This window comes from Anopheles bellator, chromosome 2, assembly GCF_943735745.2.
Source record: "Anopheles bellator chromosome 2, idAnoBellAS_SP24_06.2, whole genome shotgun sequence".
NCBI classification, from domain to species: Eukaryota; Metazoa; Arthropoda; class Insecta; order Diptera; family Culicidae; genus Anopheles; species Anopheles bellator.
The window spans coordinates 14,977,294-14,993,087 of NC_071286.1; the positions used below are offsets into that span (position 1 = coordinate 14,977,294).

General features: G+C 51.1%; 1 protein-coding gene across 2 annotated transcripts in view; it reads left to right on the top strand.

The window, feature by feature from the left end:
• The first annotated feature begins 2,252 nt into the window (after positions 1 to 2,252).
• Positions 2,253 to 15,794, top strand: part of LOC131211573 (uncharacterized) — a 73,518-nt gene continuing 59,976 nt past the window's right edge. For both annotated transcript variants that reach the window (XM_058205090.1, XM_058205091.1), the window contains exons 1-5: positions 2,253 to 2,760; positions 6,511 to 7,287; positions 7,365 to 7,629; positions 10,215 to 10,328; positions 13,172 to 13,315. In XM_058205090.1, coding sequence (XP_058061073.1) covers positions 6,755 to 7,287; positions 7,365 to 7,629; positions 10,215 to 10,328; positions 13,172 to 13,315 — 1,056 coding nt within the window. In that variant the 5' untranslated portion in view covers positions 2,253 to 2,760; positions 6,511 to 6,754. The remainder of the gene's footprint in view (positions 2,761 to 6,510; positions 7,288 to 7,364; positions 7,630 to 10,214; positions 10,329 to 13,171; positions 13,316 to 15,794) is intronic.

Here is a 15,794-nt window from a genome sequence, read left to right on the forward strand (position 1 = left end):
CCGCGGCAGTGACATTTATGACGTCTCCGGAGATGTCACTTCAGGCGATATTGCATTGCAGATCGCAGCGTGTAGACCGGCTTTTACAAATTGATGCTCGTTTCGTTTGTTCAGATTTGTAAATCTGCGTCAGTGACATTAATGACGTCTCCAGAGACGTCAGTTACACAGACATCGTTATCGCATCGTAGCGTGTAGACCGCCCATAAGGCAAGCCAAAAAGATTCATTACGAGCTATCTAGCAATTTGAATGCTTTTTTCAACAGCCCGACTGTTATAAAAGGCAATCGCCCCCCAACAGGATTAGGGGTTCGCGGATCACCAAACAGCTTTGTGCTCTGGATTTATTAACGCTTTGCTCTGTTTTTTTTTTGAATTTTGCTTGACATCTCGGAAAAGTGTTCACCAAGTTTTCGAAACCAATGAGCGCTTCGAAAAGTAACGGAAAATTCGCAGTTTGAAGCATAGATTTGAAATTGCATAGAGTTGAAATTGAATGCCGAAAGTGTGAATTGCGTTAAAAGAGCAATGGCAATGAGCAATGAACCACAAATGCAGTTTAGTTTGAATGTTTATTAAATTAATTAATTAAATTAATTATTTGTTTGATGTCTAGTTTTACAAACCAATGGTCGATTCGGATATCACCGTTCAAAATGGATTTTATCGAAACGTATCGAGTATTTAATTTTATTTATTATTCCATAAAACTAGTTTCTACGCTAGACAATAGTTTATGCTCGCATGTTTGTCGCACCAGTAGATGCGTGATCGAAACAAGAGCACGGAGCGTGTTCCATTTCATTCTCCCCCGTTCGGTAACAGGATGCAAAACGCAAAACTGCAATTGATCGTCAGATAGCGCCATATAAGAGGAAGATTTTATTTATACCCGCGGAACCGCGACTGGCCTCCCGAAATAAACTTCAGTGATAGCCTTCAACCGTGAAAAAGATCCCGCGCAAGGAACAGAGCCCTTTATGCGTTTCGGAAATCCGGCGAAGTGCGTAGAGCAATCCGGGCGAACGGACGATTTAGTTGCGTTTCTAAGTGAGTGCGTGCAAGTGCATCGTTCGGGAGTGCAAAAGTTAACTTGAGACCGTACTTACAATTCTGTGGAAGATTTGTTAGGAAATCTTTGGAGGTGGTACGGTTGAAGGTTTTTAGCGTAAGTGATCTTCCGAATGCATTCCGGCCTGATAAGCGCACGTGTCGCAAATCTGCCACCATGACCTAGCTTGTGAACTTTGTCACGGACGGAGCGTCAGATTGAGTGTGCAATTTTTGTACCCGTCCCGATTATCCTGTCTGGCGCGAAGGTTAAGCAGAAGAAATGGCTTGCGTCATAAATCTCGGCTTCTCCAATGCTCGGTAAAATCTGCAATTATTTCTTCGTTTCGTTCCCCGTCATCCATTTGTGCAGAATCGAAGTACACCCGAAGAGACGCGGCCTTCGAAGGAAGTGAGATGTATAGATCGAAACGGCCACCATGACAGATCTGTCAGGATAATGACTAGCATTTTATAAACGTTGCGTTTCACTCACGCCGAGGCCGCGAGGGGGCCGATCCCGCAAACTGGCGTAGAGTGTAGAGTATTGTACAAAGATGGAATAAGTGTCCCCCGAGAACGGTGCCGGCGAGTGCGCCACGTGACACTTAAAAATGGCCCCACGGTGAGCGGCCACACAGTTTTTGTTACGAAGAATCGCCACAAAAAGGAAGCCGCAAAACAACAGCCGACAGAAAAGGTTTCGACGAAAATAGGAAATCCTCTCGTACACACGCGCGGTGGTTGCTTGGTAGCGCCGACAAGGTCCTGCGTGTCCGTAATTTCTTTTGGCGAGTAATTTGGCGTTCGCAACCGCGCTCTCAACACCACCTCCCACGCATTCCCCGCCACCGCAAACGGCACACCGTGACACGCGTACACAAACACCACGCACGCACGCTTTTGGGGGATGCTGCGCAAGTGCGCAAGTGTCACTCGCGCACACGTACACGGTATTCGTCAACACTCTCGCACGTCCCAACACAGGCACAGGCTGGTCCGTTGGCCGGTCGCGGTTTCGGATCCACTCAGTCAGTCGTCGTCCGATCGTTAGGCAACATTTAATTTTAATTTTAACATTTAAGTAGCTCAGTAAGCGTAGAACGTAACCCTTCTCTCGAAGCCGGGACCTCTCCCCAAAAGCAACAAAAAAAAAAGAATATCAAACGAAACGCGAGTGGAAAGCGAGAAACGAAGTCGTAGAAACGGTCGTAACGAAATTTGCATACGAAACGAAAAGGAAAAGAGAAAAAAATATACCCGAAACGGATCGAATCTCGTGCGCGGTCGGTGAGTGATATCGGCGAAGAAGTGAATCCAGTGAGCTCAAACCGCAAAAAAGCAACGAACATTGCGCGACACTATATTTTAACGAAATAGCTGCAACAGTTTTCTGTTTTAGTTTCGAGCCATCCCGAAAACCGAACGAACAGTCGCCAGCAGAAAGTTCTGCAAAAAAAAAAAAATTTGTTTTTCAACCACCAACAACAAAAGTGAGATTTTTCGGGTGTGTCAGCGAACGCATTCGAACACGCACGATTGTCACGCCGTGGTGTGGCGTACTAGCGGCCAAGGATCAGAGCAGAGTCGAGTTGTGTGAGAGAGTGGTGTAAAAATAATTGAACCCGGCTACGCACATCGGAGGTCCGAGCGAAACCCGTGCCAACGAGCGGACAGCACGCACCGCCAGTTGCGAGAGGTGTAAAAAGGTATATCGGAATATATGCTTCACCCTAATGATTAGCCCCAAAACGTGTGGTGTGAACCAAACCCCGTCGTGACAGTCGAAACCTCTGCGTTTGGCCAGCGGCCAACAAATAGGGGTTGTATTGCTCGTTGTCGATTAACTCATTACCATAGGTGCGACATGCTGTGCGTCGACTTGTTTCTAATAGTCACCTCCCGGTGAGGATGTTGACAAAAAAGGACGCAACAAACCATTCGACTGTTGAATTCAATTAAATATGGCAATTAATGTGGCCGCTGTACACTAAACGCATCACTTTATGAGGGCTACAGATTCGTAGGTGGTGCTGGTTAATTTGAAAACAATTATTCGAAAGAACGCGGCGAGAAACGAGGCGCAATTTATAGCCTTGGAGCATGCCGCGTTTCGAGGGCCGCGTCCAGGAAAGTCAAGCCTCGAACACGCACTTCACCTCGTTCTGATTAGGTCAGAGTCGTTTAGCTCCAACAGTTCCGGCCATTCTTCCACCCTCACTAGAAACCCATCCATAAGGTGGGGGGCCACTGGACAGCTGCCCTTTTTCGGTTCGGATCCCCTCGGGTTGACGCGTCAATCGACTACGGGCGCGATTGACTCCCACAGTTTTTCCACGCCTTACCGTGCCGTGTCGGATCTGTTGGGACTTGGGAGTCGCCTGTTGGTTCTGATCGCGTTGTTTATAGTTTTCGCTGCTCAACAAGCACAAACACAGCATCCTCCGTCTTGGGGTGCGAGCATAAAAATTTGTTAGAATCGCACAATCGAATAAAGTATTCCCGGTGGCGTTGTGTGGTGGCAAGCTGCGGTCGGCGATATTGCGTCGATGGCGAGTGAGTAACGAATGACACGGCGAGAATCTAGAACGGATTACGTCAGTCCCGCGCCGGGGGCGACCGTACCGGGATGCGGGCGCGCTCCGGACCAACTACCTAGTCCAGTGCCGGCGCATCTTTATCTTCGACCAAGCACGCGCCACTCTAAATTTGGAGAAGTTATTTCAGACCTTGCCACTTGCCTGGCGCCGTGCTGGAAACCCTCAAAACAGAGCATCAATTCTAGTGCCAGATTGATCGAACGTTCTAGTGTTTGGTGTGAATATCGACACGATCGCACTTCCGTTCGGATGCTCCTTGGCTCATGTTTTAAGGTGGCTGGTAGAGCTGACCACACAGGTCAAACACTGCAACCGGCGATCTGTCATGGTAATCGTCCAATTAATTTAAATTCCGCAATAATACACCACTCGCTCGCTGGCGTCTGAAGGGGCTGGCCGAATGGTCGTGCGCTTGAATTGGGTGTATCCGTGCCTGGTATGACCAACGGCTGGTCCAGCATCTATGCTCGGTTCGGTATGTAACCTGGTCGCTCATTGTTGCATTGTTTTCTAGCCAGCGGCACGGGGCATAAAACACTGTCGCGTGTTGTTGCTTGTAACCGGAGAGCATGCATTTGCCGGCTACAGTTGGCGATAATTGTTTTATTTGAGGCATGTAAAGCAGGCCATAACGTCTCCTTGGTCTGCGCCATTTTCTTGGCCAATAAATTCCACCTGCCAGGTGCTAGCCATCCGCACAATGAAGCTAGGCACATTCTTTACGATCTGCTTACGCAGAATCCGTAAGTCCGCGATCTGCGATCTGCGATGTGCGGTTGCAATTCTCGGCGAGGTAGTAATAAATGTTACGATCCAGAAACTTCTTCCCACTGGCAGGCCGAGAGAGAGAGAGAGAAAGAGAGAATGTCCGACAAATCCGTGGAGAGCAACGCGCGATCCAAAAATATCAAAAATTTACTGCAAAAATACTAACGCCCTTGTGTTGACGTGTGTAGTGCGCGGCTTCACACATGTGCGCGGATGATGATTGACCACAATGAAACAGGAATGAAATCATATTCCATATTCTGGTGCAATTAAACTCGTCGGCACTTTGCGTGTGGTGTGTATCGAGTGTTACTTGAGTCTAAAATGGCGCAACCTGATCACTGTCGAGAGTACGTGTACCTCGTTTTTGGATCGTTTTATCTTAGACCCAGCCGGTGACCTAATGCTGCCGGTTTGTGGCTATCGAGCAAAGTCAATCCGGGATGCGTACCTCTTTGGGGTATTTTATCAAGAAGCAAATATTATGCCTCGGCAAGATCATACGCACGGAACGGTAGGTGTTAGCTTTTGGTTGGTGCCACAACTTAGAACCAAGGCGAACTGCGCAGTGCGCTAGACCCTGTAACTTTAACCAATTAAAAATTAAAGTCGATTCTGAATTTTTGGAAGCATCGTTATGGCGCCTTAAACATGCTGCCTGGTTGGATGCAATTTGTCACTCGAGCAAATGACAAATGATCGATGACTCCATCGGCCACGTGCTCGGGTCACTCGGTTCGCCAGTCGCGTCAATGAAAATTTTCGATCGTATTGACTTTTGTTTTTCTTGCGCACGAAACGAAACTCGAGTCAGCAACAAACACGCAGCAGCACGCGGCTATAAATATATCGACGGCAATGTTTTGGCGCTCGCTTTCACCATCAATGTCACCGCGGGGCTAATGCTCACCACGCGGCCTCTGCATAAACATGATCCTTGCCGGCGAACGGGTGAACGAGAGAGAGAGAGAGGGTCTAGAAACAGTCATGGCCGGATCCATCACAGTGTGCCGGCCCCGGATGGGCCGTCTTATGCTGCTGTTGGTGAGATCGCAGGGTCGTTTGATGGGCCGAAGATCGGAACGAAAACACTCGCCGTAAGTGGGAGACCGATCGAACGGTTCAATCCGAACCGACCACGCTGCTCTTCACGGAAGTGGACGAGCGTGCGAGCTCTAAACACTAGTTTTTCAATCACCAACCAACGCACCGGGGGAGGATTAGGGATTTGATTAGTAGGGCCGACCGTTAAACTTCACGGCAGCATAAACAGATCATATGTCTGTTATGCTTTGATGACGCCCGGTTTTTGTTTCTTTGTTTGGCTGCTCATCTTTAAGCCACGTTTACTGCACGGGTTCTAACGAAGTTTTCAGTATTTTCCGGAATCCGTCGGAAGTTTGTCTCCACGGCGGAGAGGCCACACCCAGCGTGTCTAGTGAATCGGGCGGCCGTTTGCGTGACGCTCGTCCACATGACATCATGCCGAAAATTGTATGCCAGCACCATTCGTTAGCAGTCCAGTCCCAAGTGGACCAGAAATAAGCAGGTGCCGTGTTTTGGGTCTTCGTTGGCCGGGAAATCCCAGTTACAAATCCCGAACATTGGGCATGTCTGTGGATGCAAATTCTGGCTTAACGAAACGCCATGCTGAGCGTCAATGTAGTGATCAATAATCAGAGAAGAAAGGGGTCCAGCACGATGCTTCATGATTTAGTGAACCGTAAAACCAGTGTAACTTTAAGCCATTCCTTAACACATGCGGTGACCTCATTTTCAGGGTGCAGGAAACATTTTAGATTGATTACTGTTTATCCACACCGCCGCCCTACGTGGGAAGGTGCAAAATGTTCTGAAAAAAGGGGTTTAGAGGGTGGCATCACCACAACATGATTATAGACTTTTTATAAAGCAGCGGCCACACGACACTGATATCGACGGAGTGCGATGAAGCGTCGCCGTTACGAAGCATAACCCACGTTCCAGCGTCACCCCCCCCGGCCATTATATTGTTTCTGTTAATGATGATATGCTCATTGTGTTCGTTTTTCGTCCGTTTTTCTTTACATTTGCTAACCGCGGGCGATTCAGTGGCGGGCCCGTTAACGACACACCACACCCAGCCAGCCAAAAGCCAGCACCGGAAGGGCGAATTCGCGTCGTATCGATTCGCCCGTCGAAGGGACGGCAGTTTGTGGACGGAGCGTCAACGAGAGCAAACATCCCGATCGTTGAGTGTCGAGTGTTGTTAAAATTAAAATTTAAATGTTTTGCCTAAGCACCGAGTATCAGCAGTGAAAGAGTGAGAGCGAGAGAGTCAAGAGCGAGCAACGAAATGGCGCACGTAGAACCCCAGACGGGTGGGCCAACCGAGGGCAACGAGCTGGACGCCGGTGAGGAAGGGAGTGGCAGCCCCCCGCCACCCGTTAGTTTGAAGCGCAAAAAGGTACCCTCGATCGGCGATGCGGTGGCCGTGCCATCGGAACAGCGGTCGTACGCGGCGGTGTTGAAGGACCAGGAGCCTCCGGCGGCTCCATCGTCGTCTGCGTTGGGCAACCTTTCGACGGCCAACGGCAAACGGCTCAAACTGGACATCAAGGATCACGGTGGTGCGTCGATTGTCCACCCGGCACCGCTCCACGGTGAGAAGCCGCCGGTCGTACGCAGCAAGCCACCGATTCCGCCGAAACCGGACACGAGCCGGACACCCGCGGGCAAGGGTCCGAGGCCCAAGAAACAACAGGTCACCGAGTCGCAGAATGCGAACACCGTCCAGAAGTTGCTGGTCCAGAACGAACAGATGCGGCTGGAACTGTCCGATCTCCGAAGCAGTTTGGCCGCGGAGCGCAACGCCGTCCGTGCGCTACGGTACGTCCGGGGTAACGTTGTCCTTTTTCTGCAATCCAGGCTAATCAAGGCCCCTTTTTCTCTCTCTCCTAATGTAGCGCCCAAAACGAGGCCGATCTGCGAAAGACGAAAGCCGAATGCAAGAAGCTGCAAGAAGCGCTCCAACACCAAAAGCGCAACGTGGCGGCTCAAACGCTGCCACCGGCGGCGGGAGGATTGCCGGCCAAACGCACCCGAGAACACGAGCTCGGCCCAGCCATGCCGGAAGTGGCCCGCGGCCACCAGCCCTTGGAGGTTTTGAAGCTGACCCAGGAATTATCCGCCCTGCGGGAAACGAATAGGTTCTTAGAGGAAAAATATCAGGTGCGTGGAGGGGAGTGGTGGGGTCTGGGGGGACGGCGGTGTGAAGAAGGGATTGGTTCGAGGGCGCACCAGAGTATCGTTCATATTTTCAAATCGCATCGCACGCGGCAACTGCAACTCGCACGCAAGTTGGCTGCGGCGCTGGGTTCAAATGTGGGCTGCGTACGTTCGGAGAATGCGATTCAAACGCAAATCGACGACGGTTGAAACCTAACCAAAATTTTGTACATTTTTGGAGGAAAGTTCTAGTGAAAACTTGTTGGGATGACAACTGAATGACGGTTCGCTTCCAACATTAAACAGTAGCAGCTTGACGATCTCGTTTGTATTCCGCGCCAGGCTCAGACTACCGAAGACTCATTAAGCGCTATAGGAGCTTAAAACGAGGTTGACGCGACAAAAGATAGGTGGCCCTGTCCTGCCCAGCCAACGCCAATCGAATCGGTGATTGATTATTTTCGCGTCACCTACAATGTATTCAATTACGGCTGATTAATTTGTTGATGCAAAAAGAACAGCAACATGAGACGCGTAATTGCATCTCACGCGCTGTGGCGCTCGGCCCAATGTCATCGCCGGGTGATCGCGGACTCACTCAGCGAACGCGCCTCATCCTGTCCATCGGCATCGGGTTCGCTTTAAAAAGGATTAAACGACGGGGTCGGACACGGGCGGGCGGTCGGGCGAAGACGGGTCGAGCAATCGATTCGGGTAACCAGCGATGCGCCCAGCGATATGGTAATCAACCGGACGGTCAATATCTTCATCATCTGTACGACCGTCGCTTTACGCGCCAAATTGGTGTTCGCGTTACGAAACACCACCGATGACCCTCGCCGGACGGACATGCACGCAGGAAGTGGCGACAGTGGGGAGGTACTACGCTCGGTGCCCGGTGTGGTGTCCGTGAGATGTACGGCCTAGCCCGAAAAGGAAATAAATTGATTTGATTATTTTATGCAACTGCAGACTCGCGCCGAGGCTGCCGGGCCGTCGAGTCCTGGGCTCGAGACAGTGCCTCCCCGCGGTCCTCTCTCCTTCCTCCTTTTCATACGCAAAACTTCACAATTGCGCCAAAAAAGGAACCTTCTTTTTCTTTCCCCATGAAGCCGGCAACGACAGCCTGGCCTCCCTGAGCGCCACGGTAGAAAGTGTTGTTTGAGCTTATTTATCACTTTTCATAAATAATTTCAATTTATGAACGGTCTGTGCGCGCGCGGCCAGTAACATTAATCACGTGCGCACCCCGAAAGTGGCGCGCGGGCGACCGATTGCGATTCGGTAAGGGCCTTCGTGGCCTTCGCGACCGGCTGCCAAAGTCCTTCACCCTGTTCGCGCGGATTACAGGCGGCCAGAACGGCCGCCGGGGGGTTGGGTCTAGAATTACTTAATGATCCGGCGAACAATGTGGCGACCGTCCGGAAACGGTTCCCCACCGTCCCGGGTGCGACTGGGGCGATGTCCTTCAGCCTGCAGTGTCCCAGTGTCTGATATGGCACGTGTGCGAATTCCACGGGCACCCCGCCGAGACGGAGCGGACCATATATGAACGAAGTTGGAGCCCGGCGATTCACCGGATCGAACGGTTGGTTTTGCATAAATTGACACTCTGAAGGATTTGATGACATTTTAATTGAAAAGTAAAACTTTTCGGAATCGGAATTTTATGGCGTCCGGTAGTCGGCAATGTCACGCCGTATTTCCACGCCGGTGTCGCTCGGGGTTGCCCATAATACCCGAAGGTTGCTCGTACTTTTGCGCCATCCTCCGGCCGTGCATTCATTATTTCGCTGCTTATGCGAGCAGGCTGCTGAATAATTCACGTGCTGAAGTGGGGCCGGCCGGTTCTGGTGTGGAGCCCGTGAAGGCTTCCCCATTCTTGGCCACTCGGAGGGACAGAACAATCCCGGCGGTTGAGGACTTCCTGGAGTGGCCCTCGGGCCCTGAGCTACTGGCGGGCGGGCGTGCGAGCTTGTTCAATAAATCAATGCCATAATTAGTCAATCTGATCGGCATGATCTATGCGCCTGACATTCGCTCTTCGAAGGTGAGTGGTTGGCCCGTCCTCGGAGTCGGATCTGGCTCTGGCTGACCGACCGACCGGCTGACTTATGGCCCGATTGTACCGGCCGATCCGATCCGATCCGCGGCTTCCTTTTCCGGGCTTATTGAAATGCATCTCGAAATCGGCAAGCGGTGCGCTGCGCGTTTTCACTTTCTGCCGAGCGCCGAAGAATCGAAGGAAATCATACGTCGGCTGCGGCGACGGGACTTATGCAGATGTTGGAACTGTTGCAATGGCCCCTGCCGCCCCTCGCCCGTTGTTTCGGAACTGTGCATTGTTGTATTGTTTTCACTTTCGATGCGAATCTAGCGGTGCACCAGAAAATGCACCGGCTGCGCCAAGAATCTGGTCGAACTCGGGGCACCGCAATGCATCAATCGGTGGCCGGGGTGGCGCCCTCGCCATGTTTACCCATGTCGGCATGTCGGGTGTTTCGCTCCGCTCGCGGTTTCTATACCTTCGATCCGTCCTAAGCCTAATGCCGGTGTTTCGCTTTCTTTGCTCACATTGCCGCCCGCAGGTTTCCTCCGAGGCTGAACGGCGGAAAGCTGCTGATATTCGCGTCCAGCGTGATCTGTACGAGCTACGGTTGACTCAACTTTCCAAGTCTGCCAAGAACGAAATCCAGCGACTGGTAAGTGGCGACAACACGTGTTCTGTATTAGTAAGTCTAATTAATATTAACTGGAGCAACTAGGGTTTTTATTTTAAATTAAACTAAGTTTCAATGTATTCAGTATCACTTACACCAGGACCGATTTTCGAAGTGTGGACAGGAATGAAAAAGTGCCATCAATTACGTCAGAAAGAGAAGAAACAGATAGCCTTCTAGCACTGGGTGATGGACATGTTGAAGGGCGATACGGACGCGATTATATGCTCAGGAAATACAACCTCCTGGATCAAGACTAGAGGACAAGGACCAACTCAGACATAAGACACCTTCTTATAACCCGCTCAGGAGCGGACAAAGGACCATTGGCTAGGGAGCATCACTATGAGAAGCTTGAACATCAAAAGGACCTGGGATGTTAAAGACCTATGTGACAGCGGGTGAATGCCAAGCAAGGGGCAACGTACATTTTAACATGGCCGATTTCATACTGCAACCAGAGCACAGTAAAGAGTTTTGGAACACATTACGCGAGTAAGCTCCTTGGCCAAATGCAAAATATATCCTAATATTTTATGTACCCTGCTGCTGCTGCTATCTCCGCATAATGATCTTTAAACCTAAGCCTAGAATCTAGCACAGCATCTAAGTCACGAACCGCATCATCTCTAGGGACAGTTAAACATTGAATGTTAAGCGAAAAAAGGACTGGACACTTCATACGCGAAGAATTTTTTGAATAATTTCGTTTTAAATTTTTAATAAATGGAGACCTTCGAAGCGGAGTCCCAAACATGGCCTGTGAGATTTATCACAGGGCACCAGGAAAAAGGTTGCGTCCTCATGGCCCTGACCGCTTTGGAGAATGCTAGAAGTGATCTATGGGTCACGGGATCGCGATGGGATCAGAATTGTGGCGACGCGGCCCGAATACTAATGGTTTGGCAAGGTTTTTTTTTCATGTGTCACGCTGTCAAACACTCAAAATTATCCTACCAACTCTAAGCAATAGGCCGAGCTCGAGGATCGAAATTCTCCGGAATTCGAACCGTGTCCGTTTCCGTGAATATCCGCACCACGGCGGGTGGTTGAAACCCTTTGCTTCTTCGTTGGGTTTTTTTCTCTGACCCATCGATGTTTGGGTTGCCGATGCGTCGATGAGTCATAAAAAAGGCGCTCGGTGTAGCTTAAGCGGACGATCGTAAAACATTTCGACTGCGGTGCGGCCGTCTGCGGTTGTCTTCCCGTTTTCTCACAGGCGTTTCTTCCTCCCGGGAAGAGAATCCCGGAGTGGATCCGTTCTGGCTCGAGACGGGAATCCTCTTAGAAGCAACATTAAGGGGCTGCACCATTTTTTTGACGGCTTAAAATGTGTGCAGCCAAACCAGAAAACCAGAATGCCTAATATCGCGCGATTGGTTTCCCTTTGGCGGGGTTCGCCATTACCTCTTTTTTCGTGTGTGTCCCTATTGGTCATACGGTTCCGTCTAAAATGCAGCGTCTTATCCGGCGATGAGAAAGCTCAACACACTGCGGTGAACGGTAATTACTTTTGCCGGTGCAATTTGCCGGGCTCTGCCTCGGGCATCGTGGGCTCCACAATTTAGTGTTGCGCTCGATCAAATTATGTTTCATTCATACCGGGCGTACCGCCCGGAGCTACGCTTTCGGTAATTGTTTACATATGGGATCTTGCTATCCCTGGCTTCATTCAGAAAAGCTACCCAAGAACAGCCTGAGGGAGTGGTCGGCTGGTCAAGAGCTGCACGACTGCGCAGGGTCCAACCGATACGGCTTATGGTAAATGCAGATTCGATGCGTAAACGAACGTCGTGCAGAACGCGCATTAAGAGGGAACTTGCCAATGCAAACCCCACAACCGGAGGATGCTTCGTCTTCGCCGGAACGTTAGGGACTTGTCGAGCCGGACAGTGTCCTGAATGAAGCCACCAAGGCCAGTCAGTCACACCTCCGCACAGTTTGCCGTTTGAAGAAGGGAGGAAAAAAAGAACCCGTCGAGAGGTCCGGTCCGGGCAAACGGACGGACGAAGGCTTGAAACGATCCTCCAGGGCGTTCCCATGGGTTCCCTGGCTGGGCCGGGTCGGTGGTTGCGCCCGCAGATTGCAGTTATTATGAATTCTTAAAAGTAGCTTCAGGCCTTGCGCGCAGATGATGAGTCATGTGGAGCAAATTGTGGGTTCCCGGGTCCTCATTCGAAGTTTGTTGTAAGCAGACGCCCGAAAAAAACCCCCTCACGGCTCACCTGGGAAAGTGTTCTTAATCTTTTCGGCCTTTCGCTATGCTGTTAGTTTCGTGATGGTACGCCGTGGAACTTCTTACGGGCTCTTGCCATCATTCTTCTAATGTTGCGCCTCGGGGTTTGGAATAATTAATTTTGCGATGGCCAACACTCGACGTGTCAAGTTTCGTGTCTATCGAACTTCAACTCGGTCGAGCTACTAATTGGTAATTAAAATGAGCATAAAAGAGATGGCGGGCAGCAGAAGCTTTACAATGATGGCACCGTAATCACGGCCTAATTTTCGCCGGCAGCCAGCCAGATTCTGGCAGGCAACGGGGTAACCGAGAACCACCGGCATTGCACGGCGTTGTTTATTGCGTCCTCCAATGGTGGCTCCATAAATCTCCATTTCAATTACGCGAATGGGTGTTGGGGTTTGTGAAAGAACCGTTTTGAGCTCGGTTCGGGCAGTCGGTCAATCGACCACAGGGCAGGGTAGGTTCTGGGAAAAAGTGGCTCCCGGCGGTTGCAAGGCTGTTAACCTACTTCTAAATTCTCATCCACCGTTTCTGTTCCGTTCTTCTACTTCGCGCTACTCATTTTCGGATCGGCCAACCAAAGCTGGAGGAACTGAAGTCGAAGGAACGCAGCATCGCGCAGCTGAAGAAGGAGCTGCAGACTACCCAACAGACCGCTGTCGCTGGCGGATGTCGCAAGGAGCGTAAGGCTGCTGCTGCTAAAAATTCCGCTCAGCAATCGCACGAGGTGAGTGACTCCTGGTGACCGCTACATCCTTTACGATTAAAGAAAAAAAAACAACGAAAGAGCGTCTCCGTATCGACACCCAAATCTTCGCGGCCGTGTCGTGTCCGGGTGCGGGGGCTTGATAGTGAAATGCAGATCACGAAACGGTGCAGTTTCGCGCCACGCCAGTCCGTGGTGATCTACGCTGGCCGTGGGGAACGGCACGGCTGGTGGACAGTTATGTTGATGTCACGATCTTGAGCCGGAATGGTAAATCATTTCCGAGCGACGGTAGCTGACAGCGAAATGGGATGGCATTAATAAGGAAGCCGCCACGGGTTTCCTGTGTAGGCGCGGAGCCAGTCTTCGCGAAGTCCCAGCTTGACTCGACGCAGCGCCTCCGGGGTTGTCCAGGAAGACTGCAAGATCTTCTCACTTACAAGTCAAGTCGTCAAGACACTTTCCGCTTGTGACAGATTAAATCCGAGATCTTTATACGAGTTGGCCGCCCATAAGATCCTCCCGTTCCGCCGTCCGTCATTTTCTTGTGGAGCATAAACTTATGTGACAGAAAAACAACACCGCAAACCGCACCGGAACCACCCCATAAATTTGGCTCCATTTGGCTCCCCGATTGAGCTGTCGCTTTCTTTTCGATCGGTCCGCTCAACGATTTTCCCATACGGTCCTCGGATCGGTTAAACCACCCTTTGGGGGCTTTTAATGAAGAGCTCACCGCGTCATTTACCGCGATTGGCCACCGACACATGCGGCGGCCACACTAATTGAGCCGCGCAGGTCCAGGCGGCCCCAACGATGCAACTTCCTTCCGGGACCCGCTCCCCCGAACAGACTCGATGGCGGCTCGATGTTTAATCTCCGGTGAAATATGAAACCATATTTTTTGGACCTGAGATCGGCCAATCGGTTCGTTTTGGGCACCCGCGCTCGCGCCTATTACTTGGGGGCCCTTTCGCAACACTTTCCTGCGATCGTTGGCCACTTTCTTCACCTAGCCAGCCCGCGGCACAAGGGTAAGGCTCCGCGTATCGAGCACTGATGATAATTTCTTGTACTGCCGGTGCCCGGTGTCGGGTTTTTCACTTTCGTTTACCTTTCCGTTTAACTAATAATTCGGGGCGCCTCCGGTTGGGCGTAATGTGCTGTGGTACCGAGCGCCAAGGTCTCTAAATCGGCCCTTCCGATAACGTCCGTCGAAGCACTGATGCTGATGGGTCAAACTTTCTCCCGGGGCCGGGTGTCATCGGACGTTTCTTTGCATAAACGTCAATGAGAGCGTTCCCGGAGTTCCTCGCTTGGGATTTCGTCTATTTTGAGGCAGCCTCGTATTTGGACCAGCACCCGCAGGGGAAAGGCTCGTTAGAGGTGTTTGGGTCGTTCGTTGGGCTCGGCCCACAATGTAAAGCAAAGTGTTGCTGGTTGAAGCAAGTGACACTTTCAAACGCTTTAATGGGCACCACGGTTATGAGCCTTCACGGTGAGGACTGTTTCTTCCACCGCTTTTGCTGAACAATAAATAGGAGAGCCACCGTTCGTAAAAAATGGAGCCCAATCATGCAGGCGATTCAACTAAAGAAATTTATTCAGACGGGGACACGGGGACACTCATTCCGTATGCCGCATCGTAGCGCATCGAATAGCGAACGTTCCGCCATGCAAATATCTTATCGAGCCGCCCCGTTATCGGCTCCGGGTGCCTCGGCTGGAGAAAACAGCTTTTTCGCATCGCATCCGAGTGAAACACTGACAAATGTCACCAGCCCGCCAGCACAACAACATATTCCGATTAATCACCGGCCACAGGCTCTATCGGCAGCGGCGGGTTCATCGACATCGACGGTTTGAAATCGAAATCGGAATTCGAAATGATATAATTTATCATTGCACTGGCGCTGGACGGTCGGCTTTCGATGCCGGCGACAGAGCTCAGGTCCTGTGTGCCGTTGGTTCATCTTTCTGCTGGCCAGTTCGTGACCAGCAAGCCGAACGCGATTGGCGTGCCGTCGTCGTCGTCGTTGAGCTTTGGCGAATCGTCGTCATCCGACGTGCCGCATCGGCGTGGGGCATTCCTTCCGCGCCGGGGGTTGGAAGCCCACAAGACGCAGACGCAGACGACGAAAATTACGACCTTTCTCCCCGGCCGTTTCATCACTCATTGGCCACCGTGCGGTTGAGGGCTTGGTTGAGTAATATTCTGGGCTCACCTACCCACCCGATGGCTGAGGGTGCGTTAACGAAGCGACATAGAGAGAGACACACTACGAAAATGTGGAACACATCGGCTGGGTCTCGAGCCTTCAACTCGACCACCACTTTAAATACCTCAAGTTCCATAGTATCCCATAGTAGTTCCCGAGTTGGATCGACTCCCAGTAATTAAAATCGTCGTCCTCAGTATCAACTCGGAGTCCACTACCAGCTCAACTTTCCCGAGTGTGTTCCACGTTGGGGTGTGAAAAAATAGAGTATTAAACGAAAT